At 43.4% G+C, this 18,182-nt stretch overlaps 1 protein-coding gene across 1 annotated transcript; it reads left to right on the forward strand.

The window, feature by feature from the left end:
- Positions 1 to 6,997: 6,997 nt before the first annotated feature.
- Positions 6,998 to 16,835, forward strand: LOC149330100 (thyrotropin-releasing hormone receptor-like). The gene is made up of 5 exons (XM_089559738.1): positions 6,998 to 7,121; positions 11,368 to 11,839; positions 13,237 to 13,508; positions 14,040 to 14,209; positions 16,369 to 16,835. Exons 2-5 carry the CDS (start codon positions 11,411 to 11,413, stop codon positions 16,809 to 16,811), a joined length of 1,314 nt encoding a protein of 437 aa, XP_089415864.1. The 5' UTR covers positions 6,998 to 7,121; positions 11,368 to 11,410; the 3' UTR covers positions 16,812 to 16,835.
- The last annotated feature ends 1,347 nt before the right edge of the window (positions 16,836 to 18,182 follow it).

An 18,182-nucleotide genomic window follows, 5' to 3' on the forward strand; every position in this document is an offset into this window, starting at 1 on the left:
CAATTTAAGCTCTACAATTTAGGCAACGATGAGCAAGTCACCAAGATGGAGTGCCACTCCGGTATTAAATCTGGCTAGGCATCCTCTTCCTTGAGATGAAGAATGACGCGGTAGAAATTCTACGGCAAACTGGCACGATGGAGAGGCAATATCTGGGGGCTTATCGGTATATTGAATATCACTTAGGCAAAAAAAAAACGCTTTTTCAGCGTCCACTACACGACATCCCAGAATAGTATTGCGTCTTTACCATTCACGAAGCAATGGTGAATAATTTTTTCGAGCATGAACGCGGAGGAATTTCTCGGCAGATACAAATATGTCTTCTTCCCCTAAACGTAATTTAACGGTCACTGTCTCAGTGTGTAACTAATAGAAGCATGCTTTTGCTCAAGGCTAGCGAGGCATTTTAAAAAAGTATAAAAAAGAGACTTTGGCGCAGGTAAGGGCACAGAAGTCAATCTTTGTAGAACAGTTTCCGTGGCACTGAATGCAAGAGCCACGCAAAAAAAATATACAACTAAAAATAAACGAACAAGTAGACCTCATGCATTAACCCCCATAACCCAGGACAATTACGAATATTAAAGACACAATAAGGATAGCCAAACCATTAACTCAATGACTTGAAACAACGCAGAAATATTAGGTGTGAAGTGTTTTGGAAAAGCATGAAACGCGAAATAACCTGTGTTACATAAAAATCTACTAAATGAAGGCCACTACCATTGATAGCCCATGAATAGTAGTCAGGTACCAGATTCAAAACACAAGCAGAATTAATAGTTCAGAGTTGAAAAAAAATTTAGGTGCCAGAAGAAGTTCATGGCGGTCTCTATGCCGAAGTGAAAAATGGAGAAAAATTGGCAGTGGCTTAGCTCAGCTATGCCAGGATATATCTACCGAGAGGTACGGTATATCTCTGGTTACGTCTAGTTGTTTTGCTTATCGGCATGGCTACGTGTTAGACACTACAGACAAGACATGTGATGAAGGCGGCGTGTGTTATTCAACTTTACTGACTGCCAGAAAGACTGCCCGAGCAGTCTCTCTCTTGGTCGGAGTCGAGCGGCGTCGGCGCGCGGCGCCGGCAGCTGTAACGTCACTCAGGGGCTCCTCTCGGTCGGAAGCAAGGGGCGCGGCTCCCCAGCTGCGCGGTTGTGACGTCACTCGTCTCCTCGCGCATGCGGACAAGTGGCGCCGAAGGCGCGTAGCGAAACGGCGAGACTGCGGGTAATGTAGCTCTCGCTACAAAACAATGCATGCCGCGGTATAATCACAGTCTTGCTTTTCCCGAGCATTGCTTTTGTTTGTTAATTTCGTTTGATCATGGCGCCTATATTCGGGAATCTTTTTTTTTGCTAGCCTTAGCGTTTATACATTATGTCAAGCATTAAACTTCAGTGTTTTGTGAGTGATGTGTGCGTCTGTACCTTCGTCCTGCTGAGTGTGCATGATGTCATGATATTTTCTTCATGATGCTTCAGAACCAAGTTGTAGTCCACAAGATCTTCACCAAATGCCGAGAGGCCATGCGGGAGGAAAGCCGATTCGTAACACTGCTGAGTTGGCACGCCTTTTTAGAGTAATCTGCACTACGTTAATGGGAAACATTATGGGACGCCAAGGTACTTGTGTCGCCTACGCCTTAATGCGAGACCTCTGTGTTTGGGACGTGTAGACCCACTCAAACCACAACTGGTGTTGACCAAACCACGAACTACAACTTTTATGACAATTAATCTGCGCACCTCAGAGCTAGGCCAAACATCACCTTTAAAGTGACTGTTTTGTATATGTTCCGCTTGTCAGCACCGAAAAAGCGGGGTCTTCTACATAAGCTAATCATTTGCGCTCATTATCTTAAATACGAAAACCACGAACGGTGCTACTATTCAGAAGTCATACTCTCCTCTCATACCCAACGCTGCACAGAACTCATACACAGAACTCATACTTGCTACTCATACAGTGAAGACAACGGGAATAGAGCAGCGAAGAGAACGGGAATACTTTCATAAAAGGCCAGATGTCGTAGGTTGTTAAAGAAAGCCTCATGCGACTAAGCGTATGGAGCAGATTTAGTATAAAACATGCATTCCATTAGAAATAGCTAAGCCCATATGGACAGGCTGTAAAGGACGGAAAAAATATGAATTGCTTACTCGAAGGAAAGCCTTTGTAAGACAGATTTGCCGTATTGCTTACTGCTCCTGAGGTTCGCAACAATATTTCAAAAAAAAAAAACACGCAGGATGTTAGTTTGTCTGTACTGATCAACCCTTGAAGTCCCAGGCGTAGTGAGGTTCAATCAATGTTAGGAATGCAATGTGCAGGCGATTTCATAGGAGTTGCGAAAATCTCATAATAGTACGCATTAACGTGATAGGTCTGTAGACATCCGGAATTCGTGGGTTATTGTTACAAGAACGTTTTTAAAATTTATACTAAGGGACGTTCTGTTAATGACTGCAGTGGGATTCCCTTAACAATTACACTGGTTTAAATTCCTTTTATGATTTAACTGAAAGCCGCTCCGTTGCAGCAGTTTTATAGAGCAGCACTTGATCAATGCCATCTTCCAACTCTCCTAAAATTGAAGGGAAACTTATTGCTCTGCACTGATATTCTGAACGTGGCTTAACAAGGGAGTCAAAGCGTACTGCATGCATATCATGAGCATTATTTGAAATATACGGAAAACGTGAGAAGTACAGTAATTTTGAAGCTTAGAAATGAGGTCCTCTGCAACAGTATCTATCGCACTAAATCAATACAGGTCCAGTATACGCGTGGTAGTCACGTGGCGGCACTGATGATGCATAGTCTGTTGTTCCCCAGGATCGAAACCACGATCCGTGCAAGTCCAGCCAAGAGCAGTCTGATCCTTCAGCGTCGAACTTCGGAAGGAGGCGCTCCCCTGAGTGCCAGCCAGGAACATAGCACTGATGCTCGTGAAGATTGTAAATTGTTGCTTTTCGCCATCGTTTTAATGATAAGACCTTATAGATTAGATCTGAACGGCTATGCCCCGCACTTCCTCTATAAACGCCTCCCATTCAACTAACTGTGGACTACGCATGAATATGAGAGATGCGGAAGGTGTCTTCATCCTCTCTTTAAGCATGCTGCGATGCGCATACATCGGAGCATGCATGCGGATCGAAGCGCATCGATGCGAGGGCGATGCCCGCCCTCAATATGACACAGCGTGACAAGTTTGTGATCACACGAATTGCGCCTGATTGCGAAGCACCGAAGAGACATAAATTGGGTCAAGATGACAGCGGAAGGTCCATTTAACGTAAGTTTATGTGGAACACTGTTCAGCGTCAATTAAACCTGCGTTTTCAGTAACCCATGATAACAATCCAAGGTTCTTATTGGTGTTCTTGCTTGGCCCAATTAAGGCATTGGCATCAGGGTCACACACACGCAGTTTAAGCCTCCCAATAATTCAATGTACTGGTTAACAATATTCTCCAGCAATAAAGTCAAAAAGAGCCCCAACTTCATAAGGAAACAATGCTCGTTTCTCGCGATCACTTAAAACGTGCATGTTGGTCAAGGTTCTCAATGTTCTAGAGAAGTTAAAGTCGCACCGTGGAAGACAGCCTTCTTCACGAACACGATACATAAGGTCAGACTGCGCAAGCCCTATTTCAAGAATAAGAAAACAACCTGCCAACGCTTTGACACAGAGGAAACATAATCGGCTAAGAAAGTTCACACTGCACACTGTGTCCGCGTCAGTGTATTTTACTCTCCTGTACAGCGACATAGTCCAGCAGACTGCACAAAACATACGGCGCAGCTGTACTCGTCTCTGCCGAGACCGGAGCTAACAGAATTTTAATGTTGCTATGACCGCTCCTGCAAGTTCGTCATGGTGACCTACAAGCAATTAAGTCAGTCATATGCAATGCCAGGCGGCTTGCAGGGACGGCGTCATCAAACTCCTCACACAACGAAGAACTTTTAATTGGACTATCAACGCGCCATACATTATGCCACTTGCTGAACATTTCTGCAGTGCTCTGCAACTTAGTTATATATCATTCTATCACAATGCTCGCTCTCTGTACCACAAGCTCATGAGTTTTCCGGTAAACAGGACAAAGCTCTTCTGTAGAAATTGTGCTGTTCACTGTCCGACGTTTTTTGAGACCGCGCGGCGAGCTGTCGAGGTTTCCACTCCGGACATGTAATTCCTCACCGTGCTATGTTGCACACGTATAAGTGAGGGCTAATACTCTTAATAGCTGTAAGCATTGTTAAATGATGCCAAAATATTTATCTATTTTCCAAACGCCATAGATATCTTCCATTGCGTTTCTCTTTACTCTGTGGAGCATCTAAGATATCTATATTAACCCCGATATTTCTGTCCAGTTTATCGAATGCTACTTCTGTACTCTCACGTGCGCCTCACACTTTTGTTACTGTTAGTTTATCCTGGCCGGTTGCTGTAACGTGATTTTAAAAACACAGCGCAAACTAATAAAGAGTCACTGCAGCTGACCAAGTGAAATGACCGGCGTTGGAGTTTACTAATTTTGCTGTTACTGAAGGAGATATGAACGCATTCCTTGAATAGGCAACACCACTGAAAGAGCAATTTACTACTTCCAGTCCGGGTTCCCCTTCAAAATAAAGCGGACAGGAAACTTGAAATGAAAGTCTCATTATTCGGATAGTAGCAATGGTAGAACAGAGTTACTAGTTTAGTTTATCGAAGGTGGCGAGATGCGTATGAAAGCGAGTTATTACTTTTGAAGGGGTTTTAGCTATAAAGTTAGAAAGCGTAAAGGCTATTAAAAAAAAGGAAGACGCCGCAGCAATAACTGCTGTAATCGAGGGCTATAAACTCTTCGCGCCGTTAGATTCCGTGCCTCTTCATGAAAAAACCTGGAGCTGACTGCTGTCGCATACTCTGTAAAGCTCGCGGTAGAAAAGCAGAGCAACAAACTTAAACGTGCTTTCGTGATCAAAAAGAATAACAGTAGTTTTAGCCCGCCTCTGGTGACTTCGCTCAGGATAAGTGCCACTGTTCGATACAGCTAGTGATGCTTGAACGTTCCAAAAACTGATTCTCCCACAAAAGTTTTTTTGTGTACCTTTTTTTTCGTTCTACACGAGAATTATGGGAAGCTCTCGTTGCTGCTTTTACGTTTGATTCAAAAATGAATACTATTGATTTTTTCAATCCTTGATTGAATGTATATATTTCCAAAAAATCTCAAACTTCAGACAAAGAAGGAAATACTTAATTCAACGGAACAATAAAGGCAAACTATATTAAGCGCTAAAGTATATTACGCACGCTTCTTAATGAGATAATCCTAGGCTCGACCACCCAGCCTTGTCGGGCAGTAAGGGTGTGGAGAAAAGTTTGGAATACTACATTTGAGCGTTCAGAAACCTGCACGCTACGCAAGGCATTAATAGCTTCCTTTAGAAATACAACAAACATAACTTGAAACCACCTCGTGATACCTCGGGAATCGCTGGGTTTGCTGATATGTCTCCAAAAACTGGTATTCGAGTCTCTCAGTAGCTCGCAGATCTCATCTTGACGACATATCGAGTCCTCAAATTTTTTGGCATGCTGAAGGCATTCGCAGCAATATTTTGAACAAAAGTGAATAGAAAATAACTTCTGATAGTAAGGTAGCCAAACTCTTCATTGCAGGCAATAGGCTTAGGTTGTTTCGTCCGAACGCACGAATCACCGTTCTTGTTTCTGAAAGCGATTTATGATCCCCGTCCACGTAGGCGTAAAAGGATTGACTAACAGAAACGAGGCCGCCTTGACAGAAAGACTCGAACTTGTATTTTCTGTTTCGCCTTTCTCCAGAAAAATTATTTACGGACCCTGTTATTGTAGTCGGCGTTGAAAGTGCATGCGTGCACTTGGGAAAAACATCCATGGTCCTTGACTAATATGTTTCCTGTTTGTTAACAGTTAATATCCTGCATTGATGCTGACAAATATTGTTATGAATATAAGAAAGCTTTGCTGGAAAACAGTAGCCAGTTTTCATCAAAAAAAACTTTCTGCCACAGTTCTCAATCTAGCGTTAGAAATGTTTTATTTAGAAAAAAATCATCTGGTGCTCTCTATTTCTGCTGGCGCACAGTGGAAGCATTTCCGATCTCCCGGCAAAATCTAGCGCATTCGATGTCACATTATATGGCTGTTGTTTTTGCTTGTGTATCCCGCACTCAACACTCCGTGTTATAAGGCCTAAATTATAAAGGGTTCCTACTGCGCCGCACATTAATAATCGTCACCTGCAGCGCGAACGCGCCATGAGTAGAGTAATATGTGACGCAACTGCTGATCCAACACGATACAGAAGTTGCGAGGGCAAGCCGACAGCAAGGGAGTTGAATTCCCCTCATCAGAAATCGATCCTTCTCCCCACCTCGATGGACGGAGCCATGAGCGCACACTCAGTACGAAGGGGCACAAGAAAAGCACAAGAAGAAGCGAAAATCTTCCTAAATATCCAGCAGAGTGCGCTAGCAACAAGTAGTGATGCTTTAGCGTCCGCCGCCACCACTAGAGGGCGGCACATGCTGGCGCTCGTGCCGAAGCGCCGAAGTGCAGAGTGCTTGAAGGGGGTAGGAAAGGAGAAGGCGGTTTCGTATATAACGGAGGTCGAGACTGGGTCAGCTGGGATCGTAGGGAGCATCGAGAAAGAGGGCGCTGTGACGACGTTTCCGGGATACCCCCGCCGCTCTAGTCTTCCGTTCTAGTGTCTCGCGCGCTGCGCAACTCATTCGCGACTGTGGTTTGTTCGGCCGGGAGTGCGCTCAGTGGTTGGGGGAAGTTTCGCCGGCGAACTTAGTTCGCGTTTTTGCATCAGCGTTGCATTTGGATGTGCGCGGGTGATGTCGGCAGCCACCACTTCATTCGAAAGCGCTAAATAATCGTTAGTGTGCAGGCTGCAGAACGTTCACTTCAGCTTGTGGAAAAAAAGACCTCGGGAAGAAGTGAAACCGACGTTTTGTGCTTCTCGAGGATTTTACGCGAACTGCGCCGGCTTTCGATTACTGCTCTGGAGCGCAGAAAGGGTATGCTTGGAAAGTCTGGCCAACTGGACTTACTATAAATCGTGAGTAGAAAATGGACTTTGTATTACTTCCGGTCCATTTAGATCCACTGAGAATAAGTTGTTGCTGTACAATCACTGGCACAGCTATATCTTAGGTGTCCATTTCAGATGTCCAAAGGGAGTAGTTTCAGCAATGCCGGAGCGACAGCAAATCCGATTGTTAAAACTATGGTTTTCAGAACCATGAATTTTTTTTTGCATGCCAGGCATTTGGTATCAGCCAGAAGTTTGTGCTGGTGTTCCAAAGTTGGCGGTGACGACCGCGATAACGTGGTTTCCTTGCTGGAGCATTACTTTTCGCCTAGAAAACTACGACCTGTATTCTCTTTCTAGCATATACTGCACTTAAATTTTCCATTGTGTCGTGATTGCTTTTCATGAAACTAGAAGGTTCCTCGTGCAACCATAGATCTAAAATAACAGCCGTGCAAGTATAAGTTAGTTACTAGTAATCGCGGAATATATTTTAATAAACAACTAAAAATGGAGTTACGAAGGTAAAGTGACTCTTCAGCGATTCGCTGACTTACATGCCGCCTGTTGTTTCAGGACAGGTAGTTCTTCGGATATCAGTATGGTTTAAAAGCAGAACAGAGAAGAAATAGGGGTACAATGTAGCCTACTGTTAGCCGAATTTTTTTATATGGTTGCCATACTCCTATCCATACTCCCAACTTTTTTTTAGAAAATTTTCTTTAGGGGAAAGTTGTTCACTTTTGCAGGCTTTTCGCATTGAAGTTGAAGAGGCTGGTAATTTGCAGAGAGAGTTTCTTTGCACCTAGCCTAAAGGAAAAAACTTAATACGCAACTTTGAAATGGCCACGGCGCCAATTCTTCTACAGTCAAAAGGACTGCATGTCATGAAGGTTACTGTAGGGAAGTCGCGCTCATATCTGGTGGCCGAATTTCAGTATCAGGGAGGTCACTTTGATTAAAAATGCGCAGGTGCTTTTTGTACCGCACAACTGTATCGCTCGAATTTTTGTCGAAGTTTCAAAACAGAATAACATAGTATGTCCGTTATCAGCAAGGCCACCCATGGGTGAGCACTTTCAATACAGGTTGTTTTACTTAATTGCAATACTCGAAATTTAGATCGTTTTCGCAGTGGTTAAAAGCTCGTAGCATAACTACGCAATGGTTGTTTTAATTTTACTCAGTTAATGTCTCATATTAAAACCAAAATATAATGGAAGTGTTTTTGAACAATTTTCTTAGCACGTCTATGATTACCGAAGCAAAACAGAGTTCCTTTGAGCCACGAAAGCGTAGAAAGTGGTAAATAGACTGCGGTAACAAGCAAAGCTTGTCCCCCATCGCTGTGTGTAAAAGTCCGAATAAATTTCTCAATTTTCTGCCAGTCGAAGTTTCCCTAGAAGGGCTTCACTGCAACGTACATGATATCTCACCCTGTAGTATAAATAATTTACTCGCTGATAAAATCATGACGATGTACAAGGGATGTAAAACCTGTGCTACTTTAAAAAAAGAAGTGGGCACAGTTCAAGGACTAAAAAATCACAGTTGCATATCCTTCGTTGCTCTAAAAACCTTCCATTTCATTACTGAGGTATTTTATTAATTTTTAAATACATGCTACGTACCGCTTCCCCACGGCATTCGCTTTAATGCAGTGTTCCTCCTCATATAACTGTGCCCATATCATTTGTGTGCATGTTGAAAACGAAGCAGAGAAGTGAGGAATAAGTTCTGCTTTTACTTGTGACCCAGTTTTTCCAACATCCCAGTCAGGAGCACCTTTTTCCTCCTTTAATGGCACTTACCTGCTTCTTATTCTAAAGGCTTTAAAAAAGATGGCAAAAAAGCAGCGAGAGTTCTTCCGAGTCCATAGCATGGATTTTGCTTCGAGTTAATTCGGCGTTTTTTGGTGGAGGCCTCATGCACGTCCTTTAGAAACTTCTAAAAGCTTTCAGGCGGAAGATGGGCGACCTTGTGGACAAAGTTTTGTCATATTAACATTATCAAACACAGCGGCTGATATACACAACCGTCGCTAGGGCAAGGAAAATTCTTGCATACGGAGAGCTATGATTGAAGAATGTGCCTCTGAGGGAGGAAATGAGAAGCAATAGGCGTCTGTATCAGCTCAAAGGAACGAATCGTCCTCTTTGCAGGAAATACAGAAAAAAAGTGTCGCGTTGCGCTAAAATTGCGTGACGGCCTAAAAAATAGCTAATTTGCCAAGGCTGACTTTATACACATTATTTTCGGAGCTCTCGAGGTACAGGAGCTTTTGTACTATCAAGGATTTCCTTTATAGAAGATACGAGTCAGACTTTAAACAAGGACATCTTATAATTCAGTTCTTGCCGCTAGCACCACAAACAACTTCTTAGGTGAAATATGCGCTATGCTGAAAGTGTTGACGGCAACGATTCATAAAAAAAATAGTGTTAGCTGCAGTTCTTGCAAGATTGCAATGCAAAACTGGAGTACAATTTCTCTGACCCCTCCACACGAGCTGTGAACCAGCCCGCCAACTCTTGCCCTTTATTTCTTTGGACTGACGCCGCATCAAAAGAATTTCGGCTTGGCTAATTTAATAGGGTTGGATATTTTACATTTGTTCTATGTTTTGTTGCATTTCCTACGGATATGACCGCTTGTTCTTGCTGTATTTAAAGATTTCTGTGCAAGTTTAGACCTCCCGTACATTCGCAAAAATGTTTTAGATTAATAGGAAAAGTAATAAGGGAATGAGGAATTCGGCATTGATACAGTGCGAACATTATTTTATTAACTCTTTATTTAATTGCATTACGCCGTTAGTTTATCAACACTCATTTTCTGCAGTTGTTTTGATGAAAATTCGGAACTTAATTTCAGTACAGGTTTGCTGTGAGGAAATGGAAAAAAGCAACTGAGTACAAACGGAACTAAATACAAACGCAGTGCATAAACAACGCAACTATAAATGCAACTCTCCTATATATAACTACAACTCTTGGGATTGTACAGGCGCTTTGGATTAAGGAGAGAAGCATAAAACAGCCAATTCTTGAAAAAGGAAGAAATGATGCATATGTGTTATCTTCTCCAAGCATAAACCAGTGCACATCTGCTACGTTTTTTGTTCGTTTCGGAACCACTTTCCTGGCAACGATTTTGAGAAAACAACTACTTCGTTTGCGCTATTTGCGGAAGGAAACGGGACTGTAAATATTTTTCTCACATATATGCCCCGGCGGTGGTGGAAAAACCGAGGTATCAGAAGCTAAATAGTTGCCACTTAATCTCTTCCTCTTTCTTAGGGCAGCTGTTTTTAAACTTGTAAGCTTATGCCTCGACTCGGTGTTTTGTTGCCATAAGATGTTCATGTGCATATTGTCAACACTCTTCCCACCCCATAGTCATCAATCACAATCTTTTCTTCTCCTCTCTCCCTTCACCAGTGAAGAGTAGTAGACCAGATCTTCCTGGGCAAGTCAGTTGATTGTGCTTAGAAACCATAAAGAATATATTCTATACCCATACGTCAGGCTCCCACCGCGGTTTTGGTTTTAAGCATTTGTTCTCTAAGGAGTGAGACTTTACTCTTTCCGAATGGCAACAGATGATGTCGCCAACCTTCCTACTGCTTCAGTAGCGCGTACCCACCAAAGCAGCATGTTGCTATGATTATGTTTTGTTTGTACAATTCCAACAGCAGTGTATGAATATATGACAAAAGAAAGGGGAAGAGAACGTAGGCACTGTATGTAGTCAAAATGCATCTTACTCTCAGAAAAAAAAAAGTGTCGTTTCGCATTCAAAATAATGCCAACGGCTTCGGTCATCATTGAGCCTGCGACTTGGAGCGCTATTAGACGTAATTTAGCGACTGAGCAAAAAGCCAAAAGTGCAATTACTCGTGAGAATCTACTTGAGCGCGTGAATGAAGTGAAAATAAAAGCCGCGCTACTCCCCATTGTAGCCTTGGTGAAAAGTTCAGCTATGTGCAGGAAGGCGACCTGCCAGACTTGAGTGGTTTCCTCATGTGTATTATAAGAAGACCCCGCGTTCGACATAAACTGAGTTAGTCGCTTGACAATATTGGTTATTAGGAATATAAATTTTGGTGAGACTAATAGCACAGTGAACATGAAGCATTCATAAACGACACAGAGCGGCGTATATCCTCTGCGCGTTTTATTAGGGCGGAGGGGGAATCCCAAATCAATATTTTACTAATAGCGAACACTTTAATTAGCCTGTGCCCTAATTGATTTCTTTTTTTCTTTTCCAGCATCTCACTACAGTGCAAGAGGCTAGAAGCGAAACCAGCCAGAATGATGTCTACCGCCATACCGGAGGTCTTCAGCATGGCCACCAACAACGGTGTTGATGCCTTCCACGCGAGTGAAGTGGTAGCAGCCGTAGCAGCATCTATCGCCAACGTGACCACCAACATCCTCGCCGAGTCCTCAACTCACGGATCCACTCGGCGCGGGGTCTCTTCCAGGCGCCATAACCGTGTCACAGCTAACCCGTCCACATCCCCGTCAGTGGCGATACAAGTGTTGGACGTCCTCAATGCGGCGTATATGCCCGTAATCATCTACCTGGGGCTCATCGGCAACATGCTGTCACTGGTGACGTTCCTGTCCACCAAGCTCAAAAACCGCACTTCCAGCCTCTACATGGGCGCCTTGTCGGTTTCCGACTCGGGATTCCTCATTGTTCTCTCCTTCGCCTGGCTCAATGAACGCGGCATCAACGTGAGTCACACGAGTACCTTGCTCAATATTTTATTGAAGCCTCGTCTCGCGCGCTGGTTGAACGACTAAATGCTCGTGCGAATTGCAAGTCTCAGTAAATAAAATGTACGCCATGTTTACTGCCTCTATTTGAGAAGTCTTTCTTCTTGGAAAAACATTCTTTTTTATTAGTCTCATTGTCAAGTATTCAAATTCCTGTTTTCACTCGCTCAGCTACAGACTAGAACAGCCTTCTAAAGAACGTTGCTATCATCACGTGCTCATAACAGTTTGTTGAAAACGTAAAAAGCTCCTGTTAGTAATAGAATTAAATGAAATGTAGGTATCACTGCTCCGCAAAATCATTGCAGTGTCGGTGTGAATGAGTGCAGAACCAATTGTTTTCTATTTATTATATGCCCAGTCTTTCCCTAAGCGCTGCTTTACCTTTCCTTTGCGATCTGCGAAAGACCTATTTAAGATCAAGCACACAATATGATGCTTAAAGCACATATGTCACAGAAACACACACAAAAAAAACGCTTAAATCAGTCAAAAATAAAGGTACCCTTGATGACAATGAAAAAGTATACAATATGCAATAGTAACCCTTCTTTTATTTATTCTCGTTGACGGACCTGGCATGCGGAAAGATGCAGCGCATTACTGAGGTTCAGGACGACGTTGAGGTTTATCTACTCCCTCTGAACGAATCGTTAGCCTCGATAATTTACTTTCGAGTTTTCCTCTTCACCGCACGTGAAGTTTAACATCTCCGACTTTATTCGTGCTTGTTTTCTGTAGTTCTCCGCTTTTGATTTAACTTTACCAGGTGAATGTAGAAGTGTGGCAACAAGATTCCGGAAGACGTATGCCGTAACAATGCGTAATATCTTCGATGTGTAGCAGATAACTTAAGAGCCTGCTGAGCACATTTGTGCGCGGCATTGTGCAGTGCTACCTTCAGGGTCGATCCGCGCCTAAACGAATCACGAAAGCAATTTTGTTCAGTGCTTTTTGTTTACACAAAACATTTGCGAAAAACACAATTCCATTGCCTTCGCCAGAGGTCAAAGTTTTCGCTTACTTTGCTTTGACAGCTACTCATGCTCATAGTTTCTTTTCAGACAGTGAGGAAGTTCGTTCCTTAAAATCCAAACCCACTATCTGTACTTCGCCTTTTCTTAGGCTTAGATAACAGTGCCACAGTTAATAGTGCCCTTTGGGAGAAATTGCATTGCAGAAACTTCAGTTTTCGAAGCGAACAAACTTCCTTAACGCTTACAAAGCGACGTCCGTCCCAGTTGGTCTTCTAAACCTTCAAATATTGGTCCTAAGGTCTAAGTGGCATTGTTAGTTTTATGTTACAAAGTTCACTGCTTTAGAACCTTTTTGCTCCCTTTGATACGTGTCTACAGGTGTACCAGCACGGCCTCTGCCTGGTTATGGTGTTCCTCTCTTCGGCGTTCGCGTGCTGGTCCGTGTGGCTTACCGTCAGCTTCACGGCCGAGCGCTTCGTGGCGGTTCGCTACCCTCTCTGGAAGCTCCAGACCAGCTCACCTAGCCGGAGACCCAGACTCGTAATCGGCCTCACAGCCCTACTCAGCATTGTTCTCAACGCACCTCTGCTCGTCTTTGTACGCGTCGACCCCAAGTTCGCCGAGTGCAGCCTCCATCCAGATTACGAGAGGTGCGTAATCAGCGCACAAAATTAGATCCGCGAAAGCGTTATTGTAACTTATTAACAAGGGACTAGCCCATAACCTTTGTTCCCCTTTGTAGATTTCCTTTCCAAAAAAGGTATAGTTTTGGGTTTGGTTTTGGTTATGGAGTTTAACGTCCAAAAGCGACCAATGCTATGAGGGACGCCGTAGTGGAGGGCTCCGGAAATTATGACCACCTTGGGTTCTTTAACTTGCACTGTCATCGCACAGTGCACGGGCCTTTAGCATTTCGGCTCCATCGAAATTCGACTCCCGCGGCAAAAAAAAAAATATTGTTGCCCTTTGCCCTGCAGTGGGAGTAGTCAGGCTGATGATGATGATGACCAAACGCGAAAGTTGGGTACACGTGTTGGCTATGTGATTAAATCTATGTTCTTCTTGGGGTTATTCAGGTTTTATCCTATGCAGTAAAACGTTCAACGTGAAACTAAAGCGAGTGTTTTCATCCTTCAGTTTGATGCAATCTCTTAAGCCTATTTTGTTATTTTTTTTTACAGTGCTCTCTACTATCTGAACATCCTGGACACTGTGCTGACCTTCATTCTGCCTTTTCTGCTGATCACTGTCATGAACTCAATGATCGCCCGGGCCATATACCTCTTCTACGCTCGTTACAAAAAGCAACGAAGCATGGCTGGCTACCATCAAGACTGCACAGAATCACCTGGTAAGAGTCATTCGAAGCCATAGCTCAGCCTTAAGCTTATTTGTCAGAACTTCATTTGATTACGATTAAGAGCCTAAAATACACACTTACCTTGGGGTAGCCTTCGAATTGCAACCGCCTGAATCAAGGTTACTATGCTGAAAAATCGTTGATTTCAGTACAATTCCATTTGTTTCTTAGTGTAAAACTGTTAAGTTCTGCAGACAATGGTGATCGCCTATTGTGGCTTGTGTTATTACGTCTCCGAGTTGCAGATACTAAGCAATCCACGAAAACTAGCTGTATTCTTCTCAGCGCGTAGCTGTATTGCGACTCTTAAAAGAGATCCCTTCATTCTGAGACATGTATTAGATTAAATTGAACACAACAAGCGTTCTATTGTAATATCACAAACACCAATACAGTTTTGTTCAGTAGGCATCACTTCCTTGATCTGACTGAATTTGGCGTCACTGGTCTTCAATAAAACGAGCAATAAAAGCTAAACATAGACGCTAGTGCGCCACAAGTCTACGTGTTGTTTCGGTGGCCAGCTTCGTACAGCACATATACCGGGGTTAGGACGTTAGCAACCATACGGGTCACGAATCTGGATTAACATTCATGAAAGGGGATTAAGAGCATCCGTCGCGCAACAGAAGAGTTATCTTGTACGCGGATTGGCTATGATTCTTTTGACTGCTGAGGCGCTTTCCATACCCACAAATTCTGGACTTGCACATTTTTCAACGGACAGTTGTTTATGAATGCTTCCTTTCCATGGATGATATGAGATTCCACATAAAACGAACGTATTCACAGATCTCCCCAGGAAAGGCTTGCATTTTTTTGCTATTTACGATTGCGCTACCGTAAAAAAATGTTCTTTACTGTTCTTTCTTAGTCAGTCTACTCCACGCAGGCGACGAAAAGTAGTTAAATATCTTGTTCTACGCATCGCAAGGATGGATCACTACCTGGAATATTTCCATAATATTACCTTACGAAATCCCACATTCGCCTGACAATTAAGATTGGTGTCCAAGGACCCCTGACTTAAGTACAACCAGAAACTCCCTGGCAGCTTCTTTCGAGTGCGTTGACATTCACAGCTTTGTGAAAAGCGGCGATACATGATGCTGAAAGTTTACTGCTTTCATGAACCGAGAGTTATGGAACATTCTTAATTACTGGACAGCATCTCCTTCCTCAATATAGCACCCACTGTTCCTCCTTTCAAGATTCTGTATTTTATGGCACTCAGTGAGATGTTTTAGCTAACATTCATTGAAACCTGATGGCTCCATAGGCAAACTTTGCGAATCTCTTGGCACATTGCGACGTGTGATTTACGTTTCTTATAGCACCGCGGTAATTAAAAGCCTTCCTTTAATGCAGAACCTCTTTCATCCAGGGTACAGTAGTACCTGAATTTCGGCAATTATAGTTGCTGAAAATCTCGAAGCGTTTTTTGATTTACAATGGCAAAAGATGTTTAATTTTATTCTTGTTATGGACATGGGGCTTCCGACCAAAAAACGGGGCATTACTGCTCTCATGAGATGGCGACGAACTGACCACAAGTAAACATTACCTTATAAGCCGACTCGCAATATCGCCTTTATTGTCTCGCAATATTATGCATAGGTGTCATCTCCAATATATAGGTGTAATTAGATGCTTATCTTTTAGAAGAGGCGAAAATATTTACTTAAAAACAAAGTCTGTAATACTAAATTTTCAAAGCAGTAGCAAATAGTTATTCCTTCGCTTCTTTTCATTTGCCCTTTTCGGTGTTGGACAACAATTATTCATGTGGCAACGAGTGTTCAGTGCGAGATTTAAAGCTCTAGGTCTTGTTTTAAAGTAACGGCATGGTAATTTCTAATATATGGTGACTAAAGAATGTGTTTCAAGATCACCAAGTCTAGAGGGCCTCCATCTTAGCTGCTACAGATGGAGTTGTCAGGTTTTTCGAATGTGGCAGACAACGCTGCCGGGGCCAGTGGCCCGTGGCCTATGTGGTATTATTAGTGCTTTAGAATTTTCAAGCCGCTCTTTATAATATCGCATTGCGTCTCATCCTAGGGACCATTCCGTGCATCGTATAGTATAGTGCTAAAGCATTTACAGTATGATAGGAAAGCATTCATTTATCCCTCTTTTATGGCTGCCCGCAGGTTCCTCGTCGTCGAGGCGCAACGGCAGCCTCCTGGTGTCCAGGGACGGAACCACGACCGCCACCAGTGGTGGCGGCATAGCCCACGCCACACAGATCAGTGTCACGCGCATGCTTCTGCTAGTGTCCACCGTTTTTATCCTACTCAACCTCCCCAGTTACGTTATGCGGATCTACGTGTTCGTGCTGTCTCTCGGACATTCACAATCACCGGACCCCGAAATCAACTCTCTGCCCTACGTGCTTCAAAGATACTTCATGCTCCTCTACTACACAAATTTCTCCATCAACTTCGTCCTTTACAACGCCAGCTCGAGAATGTTCCGCGTCACGCTCTGCGACTACGTCCAAGGCCGCTGGATGGCGTTACGGGAGTCCATGGCCGTTATTCGATCCAGCCTGGGCCGTTCGTCCTCCAGTCAGAACGAAGACATAATCATTTGAATAGAGTACGCCCCTCGGCAAAGATGAAAGAACTAACTTCACCAGCAAGACGTGTAAATCGAGGCGACTGCTTCGGGTGAAATATCTGCTCAGTTGAGAGAAAAAACGAGTGCCTTGTGTCGGAATCGTCGCTGAGGACATTGCTGCGCGTCAGCTTATGACGCTGTGGTGTAAATCACTACTTTTGTGAACAGCCGCGGTGGAACAGCTGTTGCTTCCACGGGACGTTTTCAGTGCACTGCGAAAGTAAGAAGTGATGCCACATGGTTCTCTGTAAAGCGTGTCTTGTTATAGAGTTTGTAGTGAAGAGAGGGCCTCTTATTTGTACCTGAGATTGTTTACCTGTAATGCATTGGTGCGTGGAACTTTGCTCACACTGTGATTGCCACCGCCAAAAGGAGGTGCTGACACCTGTCTTAAGGAAACAGGGGCCTCTTAACACTGCGGTGATATACAATGACTGCGTGCTGAAACTGCTGAAACAACATGCAAATACATCAAATTGTAAACTGAAGCTCCTCTGCAGGAGATAGAACAGGACCCTTAAGCCACGTTGAAGGCAGCTGGGGTGTTTGATCTATCGGGAAAGTATTATGCTGCAGATAGAGCTAGGTTAACGTTAGCGTGGACACTTTGGAAGCCTTCGTACACCTGTAGTTAACGAGCTTAAGAAGTTTCATCTCTTTTTCCTAGCCTTCCCTTTGTGTCCCCCTGCACAGCTTTCTCAGTGATGACGAGCACTAGGCAGCACAGTCTTGCAGTTTATCGGACAAGAGTTGTTGTTTCTCATATATCATTTTTTTTACTTGGGGGTTTCCTGAGTCATATTACGTTGCTTCTAGCCCGGACTCTGGAAAAAGTGAGCTGTATGCCAAGGAATCGTAGCGAAGTTCTTCGGGAGATATTCAGTCCACAACGAGGTGTTGTCTTTCTTTCAAATAAGCCCCTTTGCGCGGCTTATTCCTTGCGGCTTTATTTTTTGTTTATGTTGGCGCTGTTCTGCCTCCAAATTACTCTCTCATTCAATTTTTTCAAGCAAGAAGCCCGACTTTGAAACGTTCGTCCTCCTATTATCGTTATAAAAGGAGATCTGAGAGGACATGAAGTGGTTGCTCGCTTAGCTCAGTTAAGAGCAAAATACTACGAAGGTCTCTTATTCCTCCTTACTGAAGCACAAGTAAACTGTAACAAACTCAAATCTCAAACAGCACATGTTTAGCGGTCGAATAGGTGCGAACATTTTTGCCGTTGTGATCCTGTGTATTTTAATGAAGCATTGATGAAATGTTGTGAAAAACTGTTGGGATCCATTCAGTGTTCAAATGTTTACGAACTTTGTATACATTGTTGTGTATACCCTTCATTCTCACT

The sequence above is a fragment of the Amblyomma mixtum genome, chromosome 9, assembly GCF_055824585.1.
Source record: "Amblyomma mixtum isolate Tamu chromosome 9, ASM5582458v1, whole genome shotgun sequence".
Taxonomy (NCBI): domain Eukaryota; kingdom Metazoa; phylum Arthropoda; class Arachnida; order Ixodida; family Ixodidae; genus Amblyomma; species Amblyomma mixtum.